The sequence below is a fragment of the Sorex araneus genome, chromosome 1 (assembly GCF_027595985.1).
Source record: "Sorex araneus isolate mSorAra2 chromosome 1, mSorAra2.pri, whole genome shotgun sequence".
Classification (NCBI taxonomy): Eukaryota; Metazoa; Chordata; class Mammalia; order Eulipotyphla; family Soricidae; genus Sorex; species Sorex araneus.
The window spans coordinates 178,520,524-178,538,552 of NC_073302.1; the positions used below are offsets into that span (position 1 = coordinate 178,520,524).

The 18,029-nt window shown below is 36.0% G+C and overlaps 1 protein-coding gene across 1 annotated transcript in view; it reads right to left on the reverse strand.

Annotated features, from left to right (window-relative positions):
- FER (FER tyrosine kinase) overlaps positions 1 to 18,029 on the reverse strand; it is a 445,847-nt gene that overhangs the window by 240,466 nt on the left and 187,352 nt on the right. The window contains exons 11-12 of the mRNA XM_055144946.1: positions 5,889 to 5,981; positions 987 to 1,190 (exon numbers count right to left, since the gene is read on the reverse strand). Coding sequence (XP_055000921.1) covers positions 987 to 1,190; positions 5,889 to 5,981 — 297 coding nt within the window. The remainder of the gene's footprint in view (positions 1 to 986; positions 1,191 to 5,888; positions 5,982 to 18,029) is intronic.

The window sequence follows — 18,029 nt, forward strand, 5'->3', positions numbered from 1 at the left end:
CTTGGGGGACCATATGGGATGCCGGGGATCGAACCCGGGTCGGCCGCGTGCAAGGCAAACGCCCTACCTGCTATGCTATTGCTCCGGCCCCAGTAAAATATTTCTTAACAATCTATTGTGACACCATCTTAGGTGCTTTGCGGGTCCCCTTCCCCTTCCCTTCGCTGGGGCAGTGAGTGGGGAAGCACTCCTGGCTGGGGAGAGCACCACACGGCTGAGGTGTGCCTACCCTTGGCGATGAGGCAGCAGAATGAAATCATATGCTTAGTTAACTGTGGCACCAGAGGCTGCTGGAATCACATCAAGTGGGGCAGTGCCTGGGAGCACAAGCAGGCGCTCTAATCACAAACACAGCCGTGTAGGCCCTTCTACGCCATTTTCAAGAGGTAGTCTAAGGGCCACCTCTTAGACTAAGTTTCAAAAGCATAAAATTCATTATTAAATTCCTCTCCCCCCAAAAAGAGAAAGAGAAAATAGACAGTATTTACATTATTTGTTTGCATCTTTAATTTAAAATAGATTCAATGTTCACTGTTAAAATTTAACTGGGGGTATTTTAAGTATTTATAATTCAAATGTAAGCTTGTAAAAATGACTTTAATGCATAACTGGTTATTTTTTTGGGGGGTGGGGGTACACTCTCAACATTGCTATGAGCATATTCCTGACTCTGTGCTCAGGGATCCCGCCTGATACAGATCCTGGGTCCTTGTATGCTCCAGAAAGCAAACCCATGTTAGCAACAAGCAAGGCAACCACATTACTAGCTACACTATCTCTCCAGTCCAATAACTTTTTATACTTGTTTACATTAACATTGTAGTGAATTTAGACCACTATATTTGAGGAAGAACTATATTAAGGTCAAAAAAATTCAAGTAGCCAACTAGCAGTATGGTATTATCACCAACTATCCATCATTTTACTACAATTACAATACAATACAATAAGCTACACCAATTAGACATATACAAACGGGAACGTACATCAGCAAATTGTATGATAAAGTGTCTCCTTTGTCCGTCAGAATAGACAGAAAGGACATATTCACCAGGTTTCCCATGGCTTTCTCGCACCAAGAAGTCTCCTTGTTGCTTCAACAGATCTTGCGCTTCTATTCTGGGAATTGCACCATGGTACCAGTCCTGCTCTGTCAGAGGCCTCTCACTTGTCGGGGTCGTGTCACCAAACTTGAATAAATATTAGAAAGTAAAGCAACCTCGTTAGAGAAAGTAATGATTCTTTTCTTATGGCAAAATGCATACCAAATGTAAATACTTCTTACATACATCCCCTCTAACTAACCAATGAAAAGTTGTAAGAAGAACCTGAAAGTTCAAAATTGTAAAGCAAACATCTTCCATGGCACTGGTGCTTACATTTAACACAAACACATTCTCCTCACTACACGGGATCTATTTGTTTTTTCTGCCTAGCACATAAGACATTAACATTTAGAGTTAGCACATAGAGTTTTATTCACCAGATCATTAAATAAATTCATGTATTTAAAATTTATAGACAAGATAATTAAACTACAGAATGAGTAATAAGAGAAATTTATCTGCAAACTTATTATTAAAAGCATTTATTTCTATAGAATTGACTTTTTTTAATCAGATGTTCTGTAGCCTAGGGTGTATGTGGAAACCTTAGTTTAATATTGCCGTGTTGTTGTGCCTTCTTATCATTTTTATCATATTATCATTATCATTATCATTCTTATCATTTTTCAAGCTTCCTTAACTATTACCTATTGCATTGTCGATATAGTTGGTTTATTTTTAACTTTCAGGCATATAGCTTTATATTTCAAAAGCTACAGGTACCAAATTTTATCACTGAGAGTCCAGTTTTCATCAAATACCAAATATGAAATCATATCTTTTTCTTCATTTGAATTATTTCAGTTAGCATAACTCCCTCAGGGTTCATTCATTCTGTCAAAAATGGAAAGATTTTTGGCATCAAAAAGACAGTGCAGTGGTTAAAGCACTTACTTGCCTTATAGGGGGCATCTCAGGTTTGATTCTCAACACCCCATATGGTCCCATGGACTCCACCAGGAGTAATCCCTGAGTGCAGAGCTAGAAATAGTATGTCCTGAGTAACATCAGACATGGTCCAAAACAAACCAAAAAAGAAAGATATCATCTTTTTAAAATGGCTGAGTGATATTCCATCCTTATACCTATCACATCATTTTTATTCATGTCAAAACTTCATTCTTGTATTCTTTATTCTTGTGTCAAAAACTGATTTTATTATTGCTTTTGAACACAGCAGGTAGGGCGTTTGCCTTGAAGCCAACCTGGGTTAGATTCCTCCGTTCCTCTCGAAGAGCCTGGCAAGCTACCCCTGGCGTATTCAACATGCCAAAACCAGTAAAAAGTCTCACAATGGAGACGTTACTGGCGCCCACTAGAGCAAATCGATGAGCAATGGGATGACAGTGACAGAAATATCCTTTTAAACCTAAAAAAATGAGTTTGGACCTCTATTTCCTATATTAACTTATAATATTAAAAAAACCACTGAATAACAAAAAGAAAACAGCTAATAATATTCATTTTAAATTATATAATGGTATAATGGTTTTTAAGATATTACAACAAAAGTATGGGCAATCAAATAAAAGTGCACAAATTTGACCTCAAAATTAAAAACATTTATATTATAAGACACTTAAGAAAATATAAAGACAGCCCAAGAAATGATAAAGGCACTTTCATATTATATCCCAAGTAAGTGGCCTATTTACACAAGAAAAGAGGTTCAACATCACCAGTGATTAGGAAAATGAAAAAAATACAAGTCAATGATATGCCATTTCATATTCACAGATACCCATGTTTTAAAAAATGAAAAATAAAATGTCTTGATGAGACTGTACTGAAACTGAAACACTCAGACACTACTGGTAGGAATGTAAATGGTGTAAATGATGTAAAAAGTAATTTGGCAGTTCCTCAAAACTTGAACATAGAATTACCATATGGCCCAGAGATTACTAGGGAATAACTGAGAAGACTGAAGATACATGTTCAAATAGAACTTGTCTATTAATGTTCACTGCAGCATTTATCATAATAGCCAGACAGTGAAAATAATGCCTAAATGGATAAACATATGATTAAATCACATTAACAAGAGGAAGAATAAAAACTACATGACCATCGCTATAGAGGCAGAGAAAGTATTTGACAGACTGAGAAAAACCTCAACAAAATAGGAACTAAAGAAAGTTTTACTTTAAAGTTAATTTATGTCCCATATTCAATTCAAACAATAAAACTTTATAGACAATTGAGGCAATATTTTCTTAAAATTTCAATATTATAAATGCTACATACAACAATCCCAAAGCTAATACACTGCATAATGAGGAAAAACTGAAAGCCTTTTCTCTAAGATTAGGCACAAAAATAAGGGTGTCTACTTTTACCACTATTAAGCAACATAATTCTTGGAGTTCTAGTATCTGTCTATAGTCAAGAAAGAAAAATAAAAGAAATCCAAGTTGGTAAAGATGTTAATATCACTATACTCAGATTATATTCTACAATTCAATGAAAACCCCAATACTCTGTCAAAACAATTTGAGAAATTAAAAGCCTATTCAGAGAGTAGCACAACACTCAATGCAGATCATTCTGCATTCCTATAGGCAAACACTGATGCAGAAAAGAAAGATTCTTTTAGCTATTCCATTTATTACTTATTTAACTATGCCATTCATGACTGTGTTAAGGAAATATTAAATATTTATGAATCAACCTAATAAAGGGGACAAAAGATTTATTTAGTGAAAATGATAACTCACTTCCTGAAGCAGTAAGAAATTAGGAAATAGAAACATAGTGGTAGTGAACCCTTCTTTGGTTGACTGGTCGTGGTTCCTTAATCCCAGGCTTGCAAACTGGGCAATTTGTGTGGTGGATGCCTATGGTGAACTGGGTCTGGGCCAGCAGCGGGGCTGGAGGGGAAGTACAAACTTTCATCACTCATGTGTGGTATTGGGAGTGGTAATTAATTCATAATTCTTCAAAGTTTTGTTATTTAATAACCTATTCCTATTTAGAAAAAGAAAGTATTCATTTCTAAGCCATAGAATTATTCCTTTTTAATATAAAGCAGTTATTTCCATATTCAATTCAAATAATATTTATATACAATTAGACAAAGCATCAAAAATATTAGTAGAAAATTTTTATATCAGAAATATATCTACATAAATGTTAGCCTTCACTGTTGCCATTGTCACCTATGAATATGAAAGTGTTCTATAGGATACAGTGGGAGGTCTAAACCAATGCAAGTCATCTCATTTGAAGAATAGTAAATGATGACAAAAATGATTATAGGCAGAAAGCTCCATGGTAAAGTAAGTCTCTTCCAAGGCCTATCCCCTATTTATGATTTAAAACTTTTTAACAAAATAGACATAGAAAAACTACTGCTAATGCATGAAACCATAAATTTCATGTACAATCAACATCTGAGGAAAATTAACAATTGAAACATTAGTCTACAAGACTTTAATTTTTACTACACTGTATCACTGTCATCCCATTGTTCATCCATTTGCTTGAGCGGGCACCAGTAACGTCTGCATCCATCCCTGTCACATGCTAGTGCAGCCCGATGGCATATTGGGGACTCTTTCATAGTCAAGGGAATGAGGACCATCGTCGTTACTGTTTTGGCATATTGAGTATGCCACGTTTAGCTTGCCAGGCTCTGCCGTGTGGGCTGGAAACTCTCAGTAGCTTGCTGGGCTCTCCAAGAGGGACAGAGGAAATACTACAAATACTACAAAGCTATAATAATCAAAGCTACAAGGTACTGGAACAAAGAAAAGCCCTTAGAATATTGCAATAGAAATGAGATTCCAGAGACAAATCCTCAAATATAAGGACATCTAATTTACGATAAAGAGGTAAGATGTCTGATGCTGAGAAAATAGGTTAGCCACAAGCAAACCCCGAGCATCCTATATGGTTCCCTCTATATGCAGAGCCAGGAGTCATCTCATGTATAGGTGGGTGTGCACCCCTCTTCCCCACCCCAACATAACCTAACACAAATTCCCAAAATTTAATTAGATTCCAATTTTGCCATGTTTAGAACATTTTGTTCTAAAAATATGAACATAAATGAACTTTAATAAGACATATGCTATAAATATCCTTATCACTGCGTGTTTGCCACTAAAAATAATTGGATATAGTATTCTGAGGACCCAATATACAAAATGATCCTTATGTGCACAATAAGTACTGCACATGTCAAAAATATTTCTATCCTTCTGTATCAATATTACATGAAATTTTATATGCACATATTTATTACTCTTGTACAATACACATGTATCACTATATCACTGTCATCCCGTTGATCATCAATTTGCTTGAGCGGGCCCAGTAACGTCTCCACTCATCCTAGCCCTAAGATTTTAGCAGCCTCTCTTTACTCATCCTTCCCAATAGTGCCGCATTAGAGACTCTTCAGGCTCAAGGAAATGAGACCCATCATTGTCATTATATTTGTCGTATGAATATGCCATGCAAAGCTTGCCAGGTTCTGCCCCATGCGGGCAGTAAACTCTTGGTAGCTTGCCAGGTTGTCCAAGTGGGAGAATTAGGCTATCAGATGTTGTGTGCTTGGTTTTATAGTATCTGTATGTTGGCCACTGATGGGATTACATGGAGCTGGGGGCAGTTACTGGGTGTGACTGCCTAGCTACTGGAAAATGGGGAATCTGGGTGGCTCATGTATATATACATGTAAAAAGTTAAATACTTTACCCAATTTTTCACATGATATTCATGGCAATATAGGAAAGTGCTCATCAATGACTATTTCAGTAAACAGTTAATTTTACTTACTGTTGAAGAGGTAATGGAAGATTTTGGAGATCTAATTAGTCCAGCAATTGAATGACGAATAGATTCAAATCTGGATATCCTCTCCTTTCTTTCCTATAGAAATTAAAAAAAGAAATATCAATAATAGTAGACTATCCTGCATATCCATAGCCATGCAAGATATTTAGGTATCTATCCATTGCTCATTCGGCCAGTCTATACCAAATAAAAAGTAAACTTACTGACATTAGAGACAACACATAACCACATGTATATTAAGGTTCCAGTATTTTGATTTTCTATTTTTAAAAAATATATATCTTGATTGGGGTGGAGGGACATGGAAGAAGAGAGCAATTACAACTTACGATAAGAGAAAACAAATTTTGAAGAACAACTTAGAAAAATGTAAGAAAAATTTTAAAAGGAGACGAGTTAGAAGGAATCAGTTCTAAAAAATAAGATTTCAGAAAGCATTCTCCTTCAAAGATATGTTTAAAATAAAACTAAAAGAAAATAAACAATAAAATATATAAAATATTAATTTAATATTTAAATGCTAATATTAATGTTTAAAAATGAATTTCACTAAAGTGGCAAAAATGTTTCCCAAAGTATTGTTTTTCAAATTTTTTCCCCAAAAGATTCATATGAAAGGGGGAGGAAAGGGAAGAATACAGATACTGGGAACATTGGTGGTGGAAAATGAGCACTGGTGGAGGGATGGGTTTTTGACTGATTGAAACTCAAACATGAAAGCTTTGTAACTGTATGTCACCGTAATTCAGAAAGAAAGAAAGAAAGAAAGAAAGAAAGAAAGAAAGAAAGAAAGAAAGAAAGAAAGAAAGAAAGAAAGAAAGAAAGAAAGAGAGAAAGAGAGAGAAAGAAAGAGAGAGAGAAAGAAAAGAAAGAAAGAAAGAAAGAAAGAAAGAAAGAAAGAAAGAAAGAAAGAAAGAAAGAAAGAAAGAAAGAAAGAAAGAAAGAAAGAAAGAAAGAAAGAAAGAAAGAAAGAAAGAAAGAAAGGGAGGGAGGGACAAAGACAACTGGTAGGAAGAGAGGATGAACTATTCTCTGCAGCTGCTGGTGAGCAGGGCTGATGGGGAAATAAAATTTCTGTGTGAATGACTGTAAGTGCCCCATAAGTATTTTCTCTCAAAAAGACTGGCTCTGAGTGGAAACACACTGGTGAGTGGCAGAATGCCGGCCACGGTGGGACTCTAAAGGTAGTGCTAGCACCTGCTCAGGCACAAAGCTGGTGGCATGAGCGCAGCTCTCGGGGCTGTGGGCAACTGCGGTGGCAGCTGAGGTTGCACACGAATGGACCAGGCTCTTCAACTTGGCACTACCGCCGAGTCCACGACTTAAGGAGGCACCAGGGGCCTCACCATGGGAGTCCAGTTCAGGTAGCTGAGTGTGGGCAAGACGTCCTTGCCACCATTTTTTCCCCAGTGCCACCCACGGGATACATGAAGAAAAAGCCCCCTGAGTGCCAGCTGTCTGGAGACTGAGGATGGGGGGAGGGAGGGTGGCCGCAGGGCAGGTTCTACTAAACTGGTGGCTGTGGCCCACACAGAGAACAGTGGTGGCCTGGCCTCAGTCCTGGTCCTGGCTAGGGCCATGGGTGCCGCTGCCACTGGGGCCCAAAGGATGCAGCAGACCCAGTGGCAGTTCACCCTGGACACGGAGGCGAGGGCATCAGCAGCCTCCAGCCTTCCAGACACTCACAAGTTGCCACTTGCCGCTGGCTGGATTCCAACAATTCAGGACCAACTTTTCCAAAAAATCAAACTGCCAGAAATTAGGTATGTGGGATCTATGCCCACAAACCACCTATGTATGCCAACGAAGCCTAAACATTTATCGATCTTGCTCCAGAGACCCATAAATAAACCTCGAAAGATCAGAAGTACATAATCTTGGGTCTGCGCCAGGCTGAATATATGGGGTTAAGTTGGAGGGCAGTGGGTTTGCCTGGTGCCCATCCAAGCAGAGCCCCTAGATACCATTTGTCCCATAATTCAAATCACCGCCATACCCTCTGAGCAGACCCACCATCCTGGGATGCACGTCACTGAGAAATCAATCTGCTGAAAAGTCGGGCACGCAGGTTTTGTGACTGAAATCTTCAGACTTTCTCGGGGTCAGGATGGGCTACTCTCCCCACCTCCCCACCTTCCTGTGCCCTAGAAGCCTCAGCAGTCACATACACACCCCAAAGCTGACGTCCAGTTGAAAAGCTACTCCAGATGTACCTTTCTGATAAAATCACTGAACGCCCTGAACAAATATGGTGAACTCTTAGTACCTGTACTGCAAACCATAATGCACAAGGGAGAGAGAGAGAGAGGGAGAAGAAAGGAGCCTGCCATAATGGTAGTGGCAGTGGGGTGGAGGATGGGGTGATGGGAGGGAAAATGAGAACATTGGTGGTAGGAAAAGTACAGTGTGGAGGGATGAATGTTGGAACATTGTATGACTTAAACACAATCATGAGCAGCTTTGTAATGGTCTGTCTCACAGTGATTCAATTAAAATTAATTAATTAATTAATTTTTAATTAATTGGCACGAGGCCAATCTGAGTTCAATCTCTCACAGTCCATATGGTCCCCCAAGCACTGCCTCAAGTAATTCTTGAGAACAGAGCCAGGAGCAACCCCTAAGCATCCCTGGGTGTGACCCAAAAATAAAAAATAATTAAATTTATAAAAAAGAATGAGGCAAAAAGATAGAAAAGAACAGAAAGAAAAATATGTGAACTAAGTGATAAGAAAAATGATATGAAAGAATCTGCGAAGAATTAAAATTTATTAAGTATTCCAACTGTGACTACATTTCAATTGTTAATCATAAGAAGACAAAAGAACACAGACTCTATTGACAAAAACTATATTTCAAGATATTATCTTTAAGTGGTGATGCTTAATTTTACTTGGCAGTAAAATTGCATAAAAAAATAACAATTTTTGCTTTCTTTCTAATACCTAGGGTTTACTTCTGCAGATAACTCTGTTGAACTGTTGCTATCTGTATGCTTCTTGATAAACACTGAAAATCAACTTTTGCCTGTTAAGAAAAATTTTTACTTTTTTTTTTTGTTTTTTTGGTCACACCTGGCGATGCACAGGGGTTACTCCTGGTTCTGCACTCAGGAATTACTCCTGGCGGTGCTCAGGGGACCATATGGGATGCTGGAAATCGAACCTGGGTCAGCCGCGTGTAAGGCAAATGCCCTACCCGCTGTGCTGTATCAATCCAGCCCCCGAAAAATTTTTACTTTTGCCTATGTCCACATATTACTCTATAACAGTTACACTTTGAATAGTCTTTATTATTCTACTAATATACACATATCAGTAATTTTAAATGATCACGAATAGCCTTCAAATAAGACACAGTCTCAATTTCTTTTTGGTCACAATCCCCATTTACATGGCTGACCTTTTTACACTACCTAAACTTCAGTTTGGTCACCTATAAATGGAAAAAAATAATATAAACCTTCTTCAGAGGGTAGAACATTACTTTAAAAAATTTTAAATACATATTAATATATGCAAATATTTAATATAGAGCTTATAAATAACTTTTACAATAGATATTCATCATCAAAGAAATGTGTGCATTTAATATTCTTATTCTAGCTACAGCTTGCTTTTACTTTCTTAGCAAAATCACAGTACCTTATCTATATAAAACAAGAATCTTTTTTTAGGGAGACAGAATTGGCTTAATGAGGTGAGCAAATACTATGCATGCAGAAGGCCTATATTTGAGCACAACACCAGAAGAAACGCCCAAACACAGAGTCAGGAGTAGAACCTGGTTTGGTCCACAAATTAAATAATAAACTTTTCAGACAAATCTATTGTAAGAATTTCAGAAGTCTTTAAAAATAAATCAAGTGAAGGGAAAAGACACATATAGACCTAGACTATAAAACTGAAATACAGGAGTATCCTACAAAGCAGTTTTTTTGCAATTATATTCATGAAGAAAGTTTTTCATATCCTTGCACATCCTTGCACACTTTGACCCTTATCTATTCCTTTGGTGATTGTTCCCTGTGGTCTTGTGTTTTGTAAGTGGCAGTGATATTAGCAGTACCAGCCCTGATTGATTGTGCTTCTGCTGTTAGAGATGAAATAATGAAAAGAAACTACTAATGGCACCTACTTAACAATGAAATCTTGAGAAGAAAATAGCAGGCAGCTCACTATGAGTTAGTGGTAACTTCAGAGTAAACATTCTTAACATATCAAAGTATAATTCATATGTGAGATTATAAGAACAGAATTGAAAACTACATGGAAGACTATAATTGAAAATCAATAAATACAATAGACAATTTATCGCAAAACATTATATATGTAGCACTATAGCACTGTTGTCCTGTTGTTCATCAATTTGACCGAGCAGGCACCAGTAACGTTTCCATTGTGAGACTTGTTACTGTTTTTGGCATACCAAATACGCCTCAGGTAGTTTGTCAGGTTCTGCCATGTGGGTGGGATACTCTCGGTAGCTTGCTGGGCTCTCCAAGAGGGACGGAGGAGTTGAACCCTGGTTGGCTGCATGCAAGGCAAACGCCCTACCCACTGTGCTATCACTCCAGTCCATATTTGTACATGTTCATAATATTCAGAGACAGAAATAGGATTTAAAATTTAATAATGCCAAACACACCAAAGAACTAAAATGAAGATCTCATGCTACCCAACTTTAAACTATACTACAAGTAATTAAAATAGCCTAGTATTAAAATAAAAAGCAACATACAGATCAATGGAACAGACTTGAGACCCCAGAAATAAAACCATACATACATGGTGGCTACATTATATTCAAGGATTCAAGTACCTACAGTGAAGCAATAGTATTTATTTAATAAATGCTTTAAGTAAAGCTTGTCAATAAATTGTAAAACAATGAAATTAGACCAACATCATACCCCAAATGAGTTCAAAATAGATAAAATGTTTGAGGATAACATTTGCAACTATATAATACATAAAATCAGACATGAGTATATTACATTCCTTAAGATCATCCTCTGAAAAATGTTTAGGGACTGAAAAGCAAAAAAAAGAAAGAAAAGAAGAAAAGAAAAGCAAAAAAGAAAAAATTGCATAAAAAAGAACTCATAAAAGCCAAAAATATTTAAACCAAATTTTAATAGGTGTATTTATATAGACACTTTTCCAAGAAGACATGCAGATGACCATTCCACACATTTAAAGATGCAGATCATTACTTATTATTAGAGATATGCAAATCAAAAAGAGAGATCTCATACCTTTAAGATCTCACATCTATGAGACTGACCACCATGCATAAGACAAGAAACAAGTATTGGAAAGGATATTCAAAAAAGGAACACAGAGGGGCTGGAGTGATAGCACAGCGGGTAGGGCGTTTGCCTTGCACGCAGCCGACCCGGGTTCAAATCCCAGCATCCCATATGGTCCCCTGAGCACCGCCAGGAGTAATTCCTGAGTGCAGAGCCAGGAGTAGCCCCTGTGCATCGCCGGGTGTGACCCAAAAAGCAAAAAAAAAAAAAAAAGGAACACAGACATTTCTGTTCTGAGTGTAAACCGGTATAACCATAATAAAAATTAGTAGGGATAATGCTCCGAAAACTAAAATATGAGTTACAGATCATTTATTAATTCCATTTCTCAGTATCTATGTAATTCTAGGCATCTAAGCAATTAAAAAATAAAAAGAAGATAGTAATCCCCAAACTGGGTAAGCCCCATACCCCTCCTCCCAAAATAAAGTTTTTCAGGGCCGAAAATATAATATAGAGATTAAAGCATTTGTTTTGCATGTGGCTAACCACTTTAATTCACCCACCCACGTATGGTTCCCTGAGTAGTCAGGAGTAAGCCCTGAACACAGTTGGATGGGAAGGAAGAAGGAAGGAAGAAAGGAAGGAAGGAAGGAAGGAAGGAAGGAAGGAAGGAAGGAAGGAAGGAAGGAAGGAAGGAAGGAAGGAAGGAAGGAAGGAAGGAAGGAAGGAAGGAAGGAAGGAAGGCAGACTTTAAGAGACAATTAAAGGAATACAATACCTGTTAAGTTTAAAATAACTTTTCACTTAACCTCACAAAATTTTAAAACATGCTCTCAGATTACCTCCATTCCTTGCCCAATAAAGACAAAGCTACAAAAGCAAAAACTGAGATTTTACACTACCAAAATTACTAGTTCTTCCTGTTTTAGTGTCCTAATAAGCTACAAATTAAATCTTTCACAAAATAAGACTCTAAGAAAGCACTAAGGTTTTTGGTGTTAGGAAAGATAGAGTATCTATCTGTGCAAAAAATTTCGTATTAAACATCTCCATGTCAATAAATAGCTCATATCAGTTAACATTAAAATATAACAATCTGAATCTGACAAGTTCTATAACTATAACCCAACTGTCTAATAATTTCAATTAATTGATGACTGATGAAATTCCAGCAGAAATTTTACAACTATCATGAAACAGTCATAGCTATTTTCCTCAGAATCTGACCCAGTGGGAAAGATGTGCTATAATTAAAGGTGCCACTGGAATACATTTTTATTCAAAATGGGTCACTTAAACTCTAACCAAATGTTATTTCTCAGACTCCTATAAATAAACCCAACATAATAACATTACCAAAAGGAAGAGTGAAAGTGATTACTTGGCCTTTCAGGGATAATCAGACACTTCTTTCAAATTGGAAAGAAGTATCAAGAAAAAGATAACAATATGTACATTTAAATTTCACATGGCATGTCTAATATATTATTGGGAACTTAAATACAAAGTAGTCATGAAATTTAAAAAGATTTTATCAGAAATAAGAGGAAGAACTTATGACCTCAAAGAAAATCTACTGAAAATATTACTTTGATGATTCCATAATATAAAGGACATATATCATATGTCCTTTATAAAGGAGATTTGTTTATTACAAGGAAATGACCTATTCTTTAGCAGATGTTGATTTGCTTGGGAAGAACGAAGGATTCTTTCTGTCTCTTTCATCATGATTGAGAGTTTAAGTATTAAAAGAGCTTCTTCTTCTTTTACTTATTTAGTTTGTTGTGGACCATACCCGGTGTTGTTCAGGTGTTACTTCTGGATCTCAGGGGTCACGCCTGATGGTGCTGGGCGGGGCATATGGTGCTGGGGATAAAACCTAGACCTCTAGTCTACAAAGTATGTGCTCAGCTCATTGGCATATCTCTCTGGCCCTTAAAAGTTGTTTTTTACATGGTTAATATTACCACCTGGTTTCTGACTAAACAGAATCATTTGAGTATTCACTTACCAGTCACTAGTTTCACAATTATCTCTTTGCTGCTTGCATATTAAGATTACTTGCTAAAAGAATGTCCCTTTGCTAAGTCAGTCATTTTCATATTCTGAAATAATGAAATTATAAATCCAATGTGCAAAGAGAATACTTGAATGATTATTTAGATTTTATCTTAAAATAGCAATGCTATGGGTATCTATAATAAATTTAAGTTTGGGGAAATCTAGACTGTAAAACATATCATTTTTCTTGACTTCCACTTTACATAAGATAATTATTTCAGTTAAACAAGATTCACCTTTGATACTTTAATCAGCTCCCTTCTTATTTAATATCTAAACAGTTAATATCCCATGATATTCTTCGCAAACATACAAGCAAACTGGCTAAAGGTATTGTTTTATAAATTATCCAGTAGTGCAAGAAATATATCAACTAATTTCCTTAAGAATACTTGACTATCTAAAAAATTTCACATCTGATAGTTAGGGCTTAGTAAATAACTGTGTGTTTCAGTTTTGTGAAAAATTACTACAAGTGAAGTATCAAGAATGATTGGAGATTGCACTTCTGAAAACAGGCAACATACGTGCAACCAAAGAAGTAAATTTATTATCTTAAACTAGAAAACTTTACAAAACAAAGAATACATTAGAATGTGAGCAAATGAATTATTAACGAGAGATTCTTCATGTTTGTTCATCAAGACACTTGATCAACTTCAGTCACACTCTCACAAACTCTCAAACTCATTACTCTCTTTAACAAATGAGTGATCTGATAAAAAAATAATCTCTTTACCATTTCCTGCATTTGCCACTTACATCTTTCTCACTGAAACATCAGTTACTCTCTCCTCTCTCTCTCAGGGGACAATAAAGGGTTCTAGAGACTGAACTTGGTTGGCCACTTGCAAGGCAAGTGACTAACTCTCTGTACTACCTATCCTGCTGTTATAATTACATAATCGTTAAAGCTTTCTGTACTCATGAGGCTTAGGTTATATATTGTGTGTGACTGATCTGTATAATAGTATTATTAGTACTATTCTTTATATTGGAAGTTCCAAGTAGCGGCCATTTTGGAGTTCCGAGTTCATTTATTATGTTGTCTTTGATCTGCCTTAGCATTACCCAAATAGGACACATGAGTTGTTTTGTTTTTGTTTTTTGTTTTTTTTTTTTTGCTTTTTGGGTCACACCCAGCGATGCTCAGGGGTTACTCCTGGCTTTGCACTCAGGAATTACTCCTGGCGGTGCTTGGGGGACCATATGGGTTGCCGGGGATCGAACCCCGGTAGGTCGGTCAGTCGCATGCAAGGCAAACGCCCTACCCACTGTGCTATCGCTCCGGCCCCAGGACACATGAGTTTTGATATTCAGGTCTATAGTTCAATGAAAAAGCATGAACTGGAGATTAAAATTTTGAATATTGGGCTTTTAAAAGCAATAACTGAAGTTGGGACATAAAAAAAGTCCTTTTGAAGGAAACTGAAATATAATGGAAACTGAAAAAATCTTTAGTATCTGATGAAGAAAATATGTATAAAAAGGTACAGGATTTCAGTAGAGATGTCATCACTATCAAGTAAGTAAAATATCTGAAAATGAGAAATATAGTTTCAGAATCTAAAAATGTGTTAGGCTTAAAGAAGGACACAGAAAGAAAAAGACACAGAAATGTCTCCAAGGCAATCTCCCCACGTGCTGTATTATCACTTTGACCTTACAACTTCATTATTTTCTCTGTGCTTCATTTCATAAAATAAAACAAATCAACAGAAAGAATTACATAACAACAGCAGACAATCAGGATGTATTCTATCTAACCATTCTCATCCACAATGACCCATTTCAACATTGGTACAAGTGGTTCGCCTATAACATACTTCATTTTCCACAAAGAACTCTAAAATTAAAAATATTTCACAACTGATATGATCCCTCATTCTAAGTACAGTAAAGGTAAAATTTTCAAATAGGAAACTTAAAGATCAATATCATCTGTTTTACATTCTTGCATACCTTTCTTATTACCAGCATGTCCTTGAATCCCTTTCCATAGTTACAACCTCTCCACTCCTCAAAGAAAAAAAAAGAGAATGATCAGGCTTAACTCTGATCCTTCCTCAGCTTCAACTGAAGAGTGCTATTCCTCCACCATAGCTGAGGAATCTTCTTCTGAACAAGGTCGTCCTGTCCAGTTTACTCTTTTTCAATGAAGCCCTTACATACCTCATTTCTGCAGGAATTCCTTTCCCTCCTAACAACCCCTAGTTTCTACTAGCTCTTTGCTTGTCTCTTCATAAAAATCTTCAGTATTTTTATTATTATCATCATATGAGATCCTATTTAGCTCTCTATATCCATATGCCAGCATCCTAACTTTCTCTTCCTTCTGAAATCTACCTATCTTATTTAGCAATTATCTGAAAAACATGTACTGATAGAAAAACAAATCCCTGGTCATCTTCAGCTTATTATTGAGGAAGTTTATGTTCTATCTCTCTCCTTATAGGAAGCTTTTGTTCCATCTTTTCTCTTTGTATAGTCTTTAAACTCTTCTGTTAAGTTGAATACTAGGTACCAGATTTTCTGACATACAGGTCAGAATGAGATTTCTTTTTTAATTTCTCTCTCTTCTACTTCATTATTTGCATATAGAACAAGAAGGCATTTCTGTTTGTTCATTTTGTAGTCTGCCACTTTATCGTATAAGGTGTATTGTTTCTAGGAGCTTCCTGTGGAGTCATTAGGGTTTTCTAAGTACAGTATCATCTATAAAAGTGAGTTTGACTTCTTTTCCAATCTTTTCCCTTAATAACACATTCTTGCCTAATTGCCATGGCAAGTACTTCAATACTATACTGAACAGAGGTAGTGAGAGTGGGCAACATGATCTTGAGACTGATCTATCTTAGAGGGCAGAGTATCAGAGTATCAGCTTTCACCACTGACTCTGATGCTTGCTGTGGACCCACTATAAACAGCTTTAACTATGTGGAGGAAAGTTCCTTTAATCCACATTTTATCAAGCTTTTTTATTTTATCATAATTGGGTGCTACCTCTTGTCTAGCTCCAAATGCTTCCTCTGAATCTATTAGGCAGGCTAAACAGTGTGATGCACTTCTACACTTGGGGCCTTAGAGTAAAATGTCCAATACATTTATGTTTTATGGTTATTTATTTCTTGGAGGGGAGTCGCAGGTGGTGGTGATCAGGGCTTAGTCCCTGTTCTGTATTCAGTGATCACTTCTAAAGGGCTCAGACACCATAGCAGGTGTAGGGATGGAAACTGGGCAGGCTGCAATTGTACTGCCACCGCACTACCACTCCACCCAGAATGTTAAGCTTGCCTTTGCCTTTGAAGCCAGAATTATAAACCAAAATAAATCTTAAATACATTTGGTAATGAAATAATGATGATATATAATCATAGAAAATACTATGAAATAAACTTATTAAAAAGTGGTTTACATATATTAACTCATGGAATCACATAGCTCTATGAGGAGGGTACTATTTTGTATCTTTTCCTCAGTTGCAGGAGTGGCGGATGAAAGGCGAGAATTAATGAATCCTACAAACATTAAAAGATGATCCACAAATAAATATGTATTTTCAAGTTCATTGATGCATTTCACAGCAACAACAGAACAATAATCACTTAGTGCCATGATATTTAGAGATATAATGAAGATTATTTATAATTTAAACAAATTATAAAGTAGACAATGGTGTTTTGATCTCATTCCAGATTCATTCTAGTTATATAAACAGACTTAAATGTTTTTCCATAGTCAGTTGAATTTCCTCTCTCTCTCCCTCTCTCTCTGGATAGCATTAAATAAAGTAGATGTTCAATAATTCTTTCTTCCTTCTAGCTTGATTAAATTCCTAATATAAATTTAATATGCTGAAATTTGCATTTAAGCATAGCAATACTTCCTTTTTCAGATGCAAAGTCATCTTTATTTCCAAAATTAAAAAAAAAAGTTTCATGCCTGGCTTAAATTAAAACTAGTACATTATGGATTCTTACTGCTCTGACAAAAATTAACAATATTATAAGAAATAAGATAAATTATAATGATTATTTTAGAAAGGTAACATGAACTTGTCTATAAAGTCTTTCACTGAATTAACATTTTCTAAATGTTCACTGAAAGTTCCAGAACTATTACATAAAGTAATTCTGGGCCTATTATATAAAGTAATAACTACTGTATCAAAAGAAAATAGTTTAACTTTATCATTTAAAATTCATAATTATAATTTAATCAATTATTATATAAATTAGGACTGGAGTGACAGCACAGTGATAAGACATTTCCCTTGCACGCAGCTGGCCCAGGTTCGATTCCTCTGTTCCTCTCAAAGAGCCCGGCAAGCTACCAAGAGTATCCTGCCCGCACAGCAGAGCCTGGCAAACTACCTGTGGATTATTTGATATGCCCAAATCAGTAACAGCAAGTCTCAAAATGGAGACATTACTGGTGCCTGCTCGAGCAAATCGATGAACAACCAGACAACAGTGCTACAGTGCTATATTATATAAATTATACAGAGGATTTTGTGCTATCCCTCTCTCCTGTTAACTTACAAAAAAGTCTGTAAGTCCTTCAACTCAAATTTTAAAATATTATAATACTAAGAACATATACCAGGATAAATTAGTTCAGTTATTTACACTACAATTACTTCTAATGATTTAAAAACTTTTACAGAGTGAATGAAATAAAATTTTTCAAAACTTTAACTAGCCAATTAATTATTCACAAAACAATAAAACAAATAATCAATATATTGAAAAATCTGGAAATCTGGTAAAAAACTTTTATAATTACTTAATAAATAAAAAATAACAA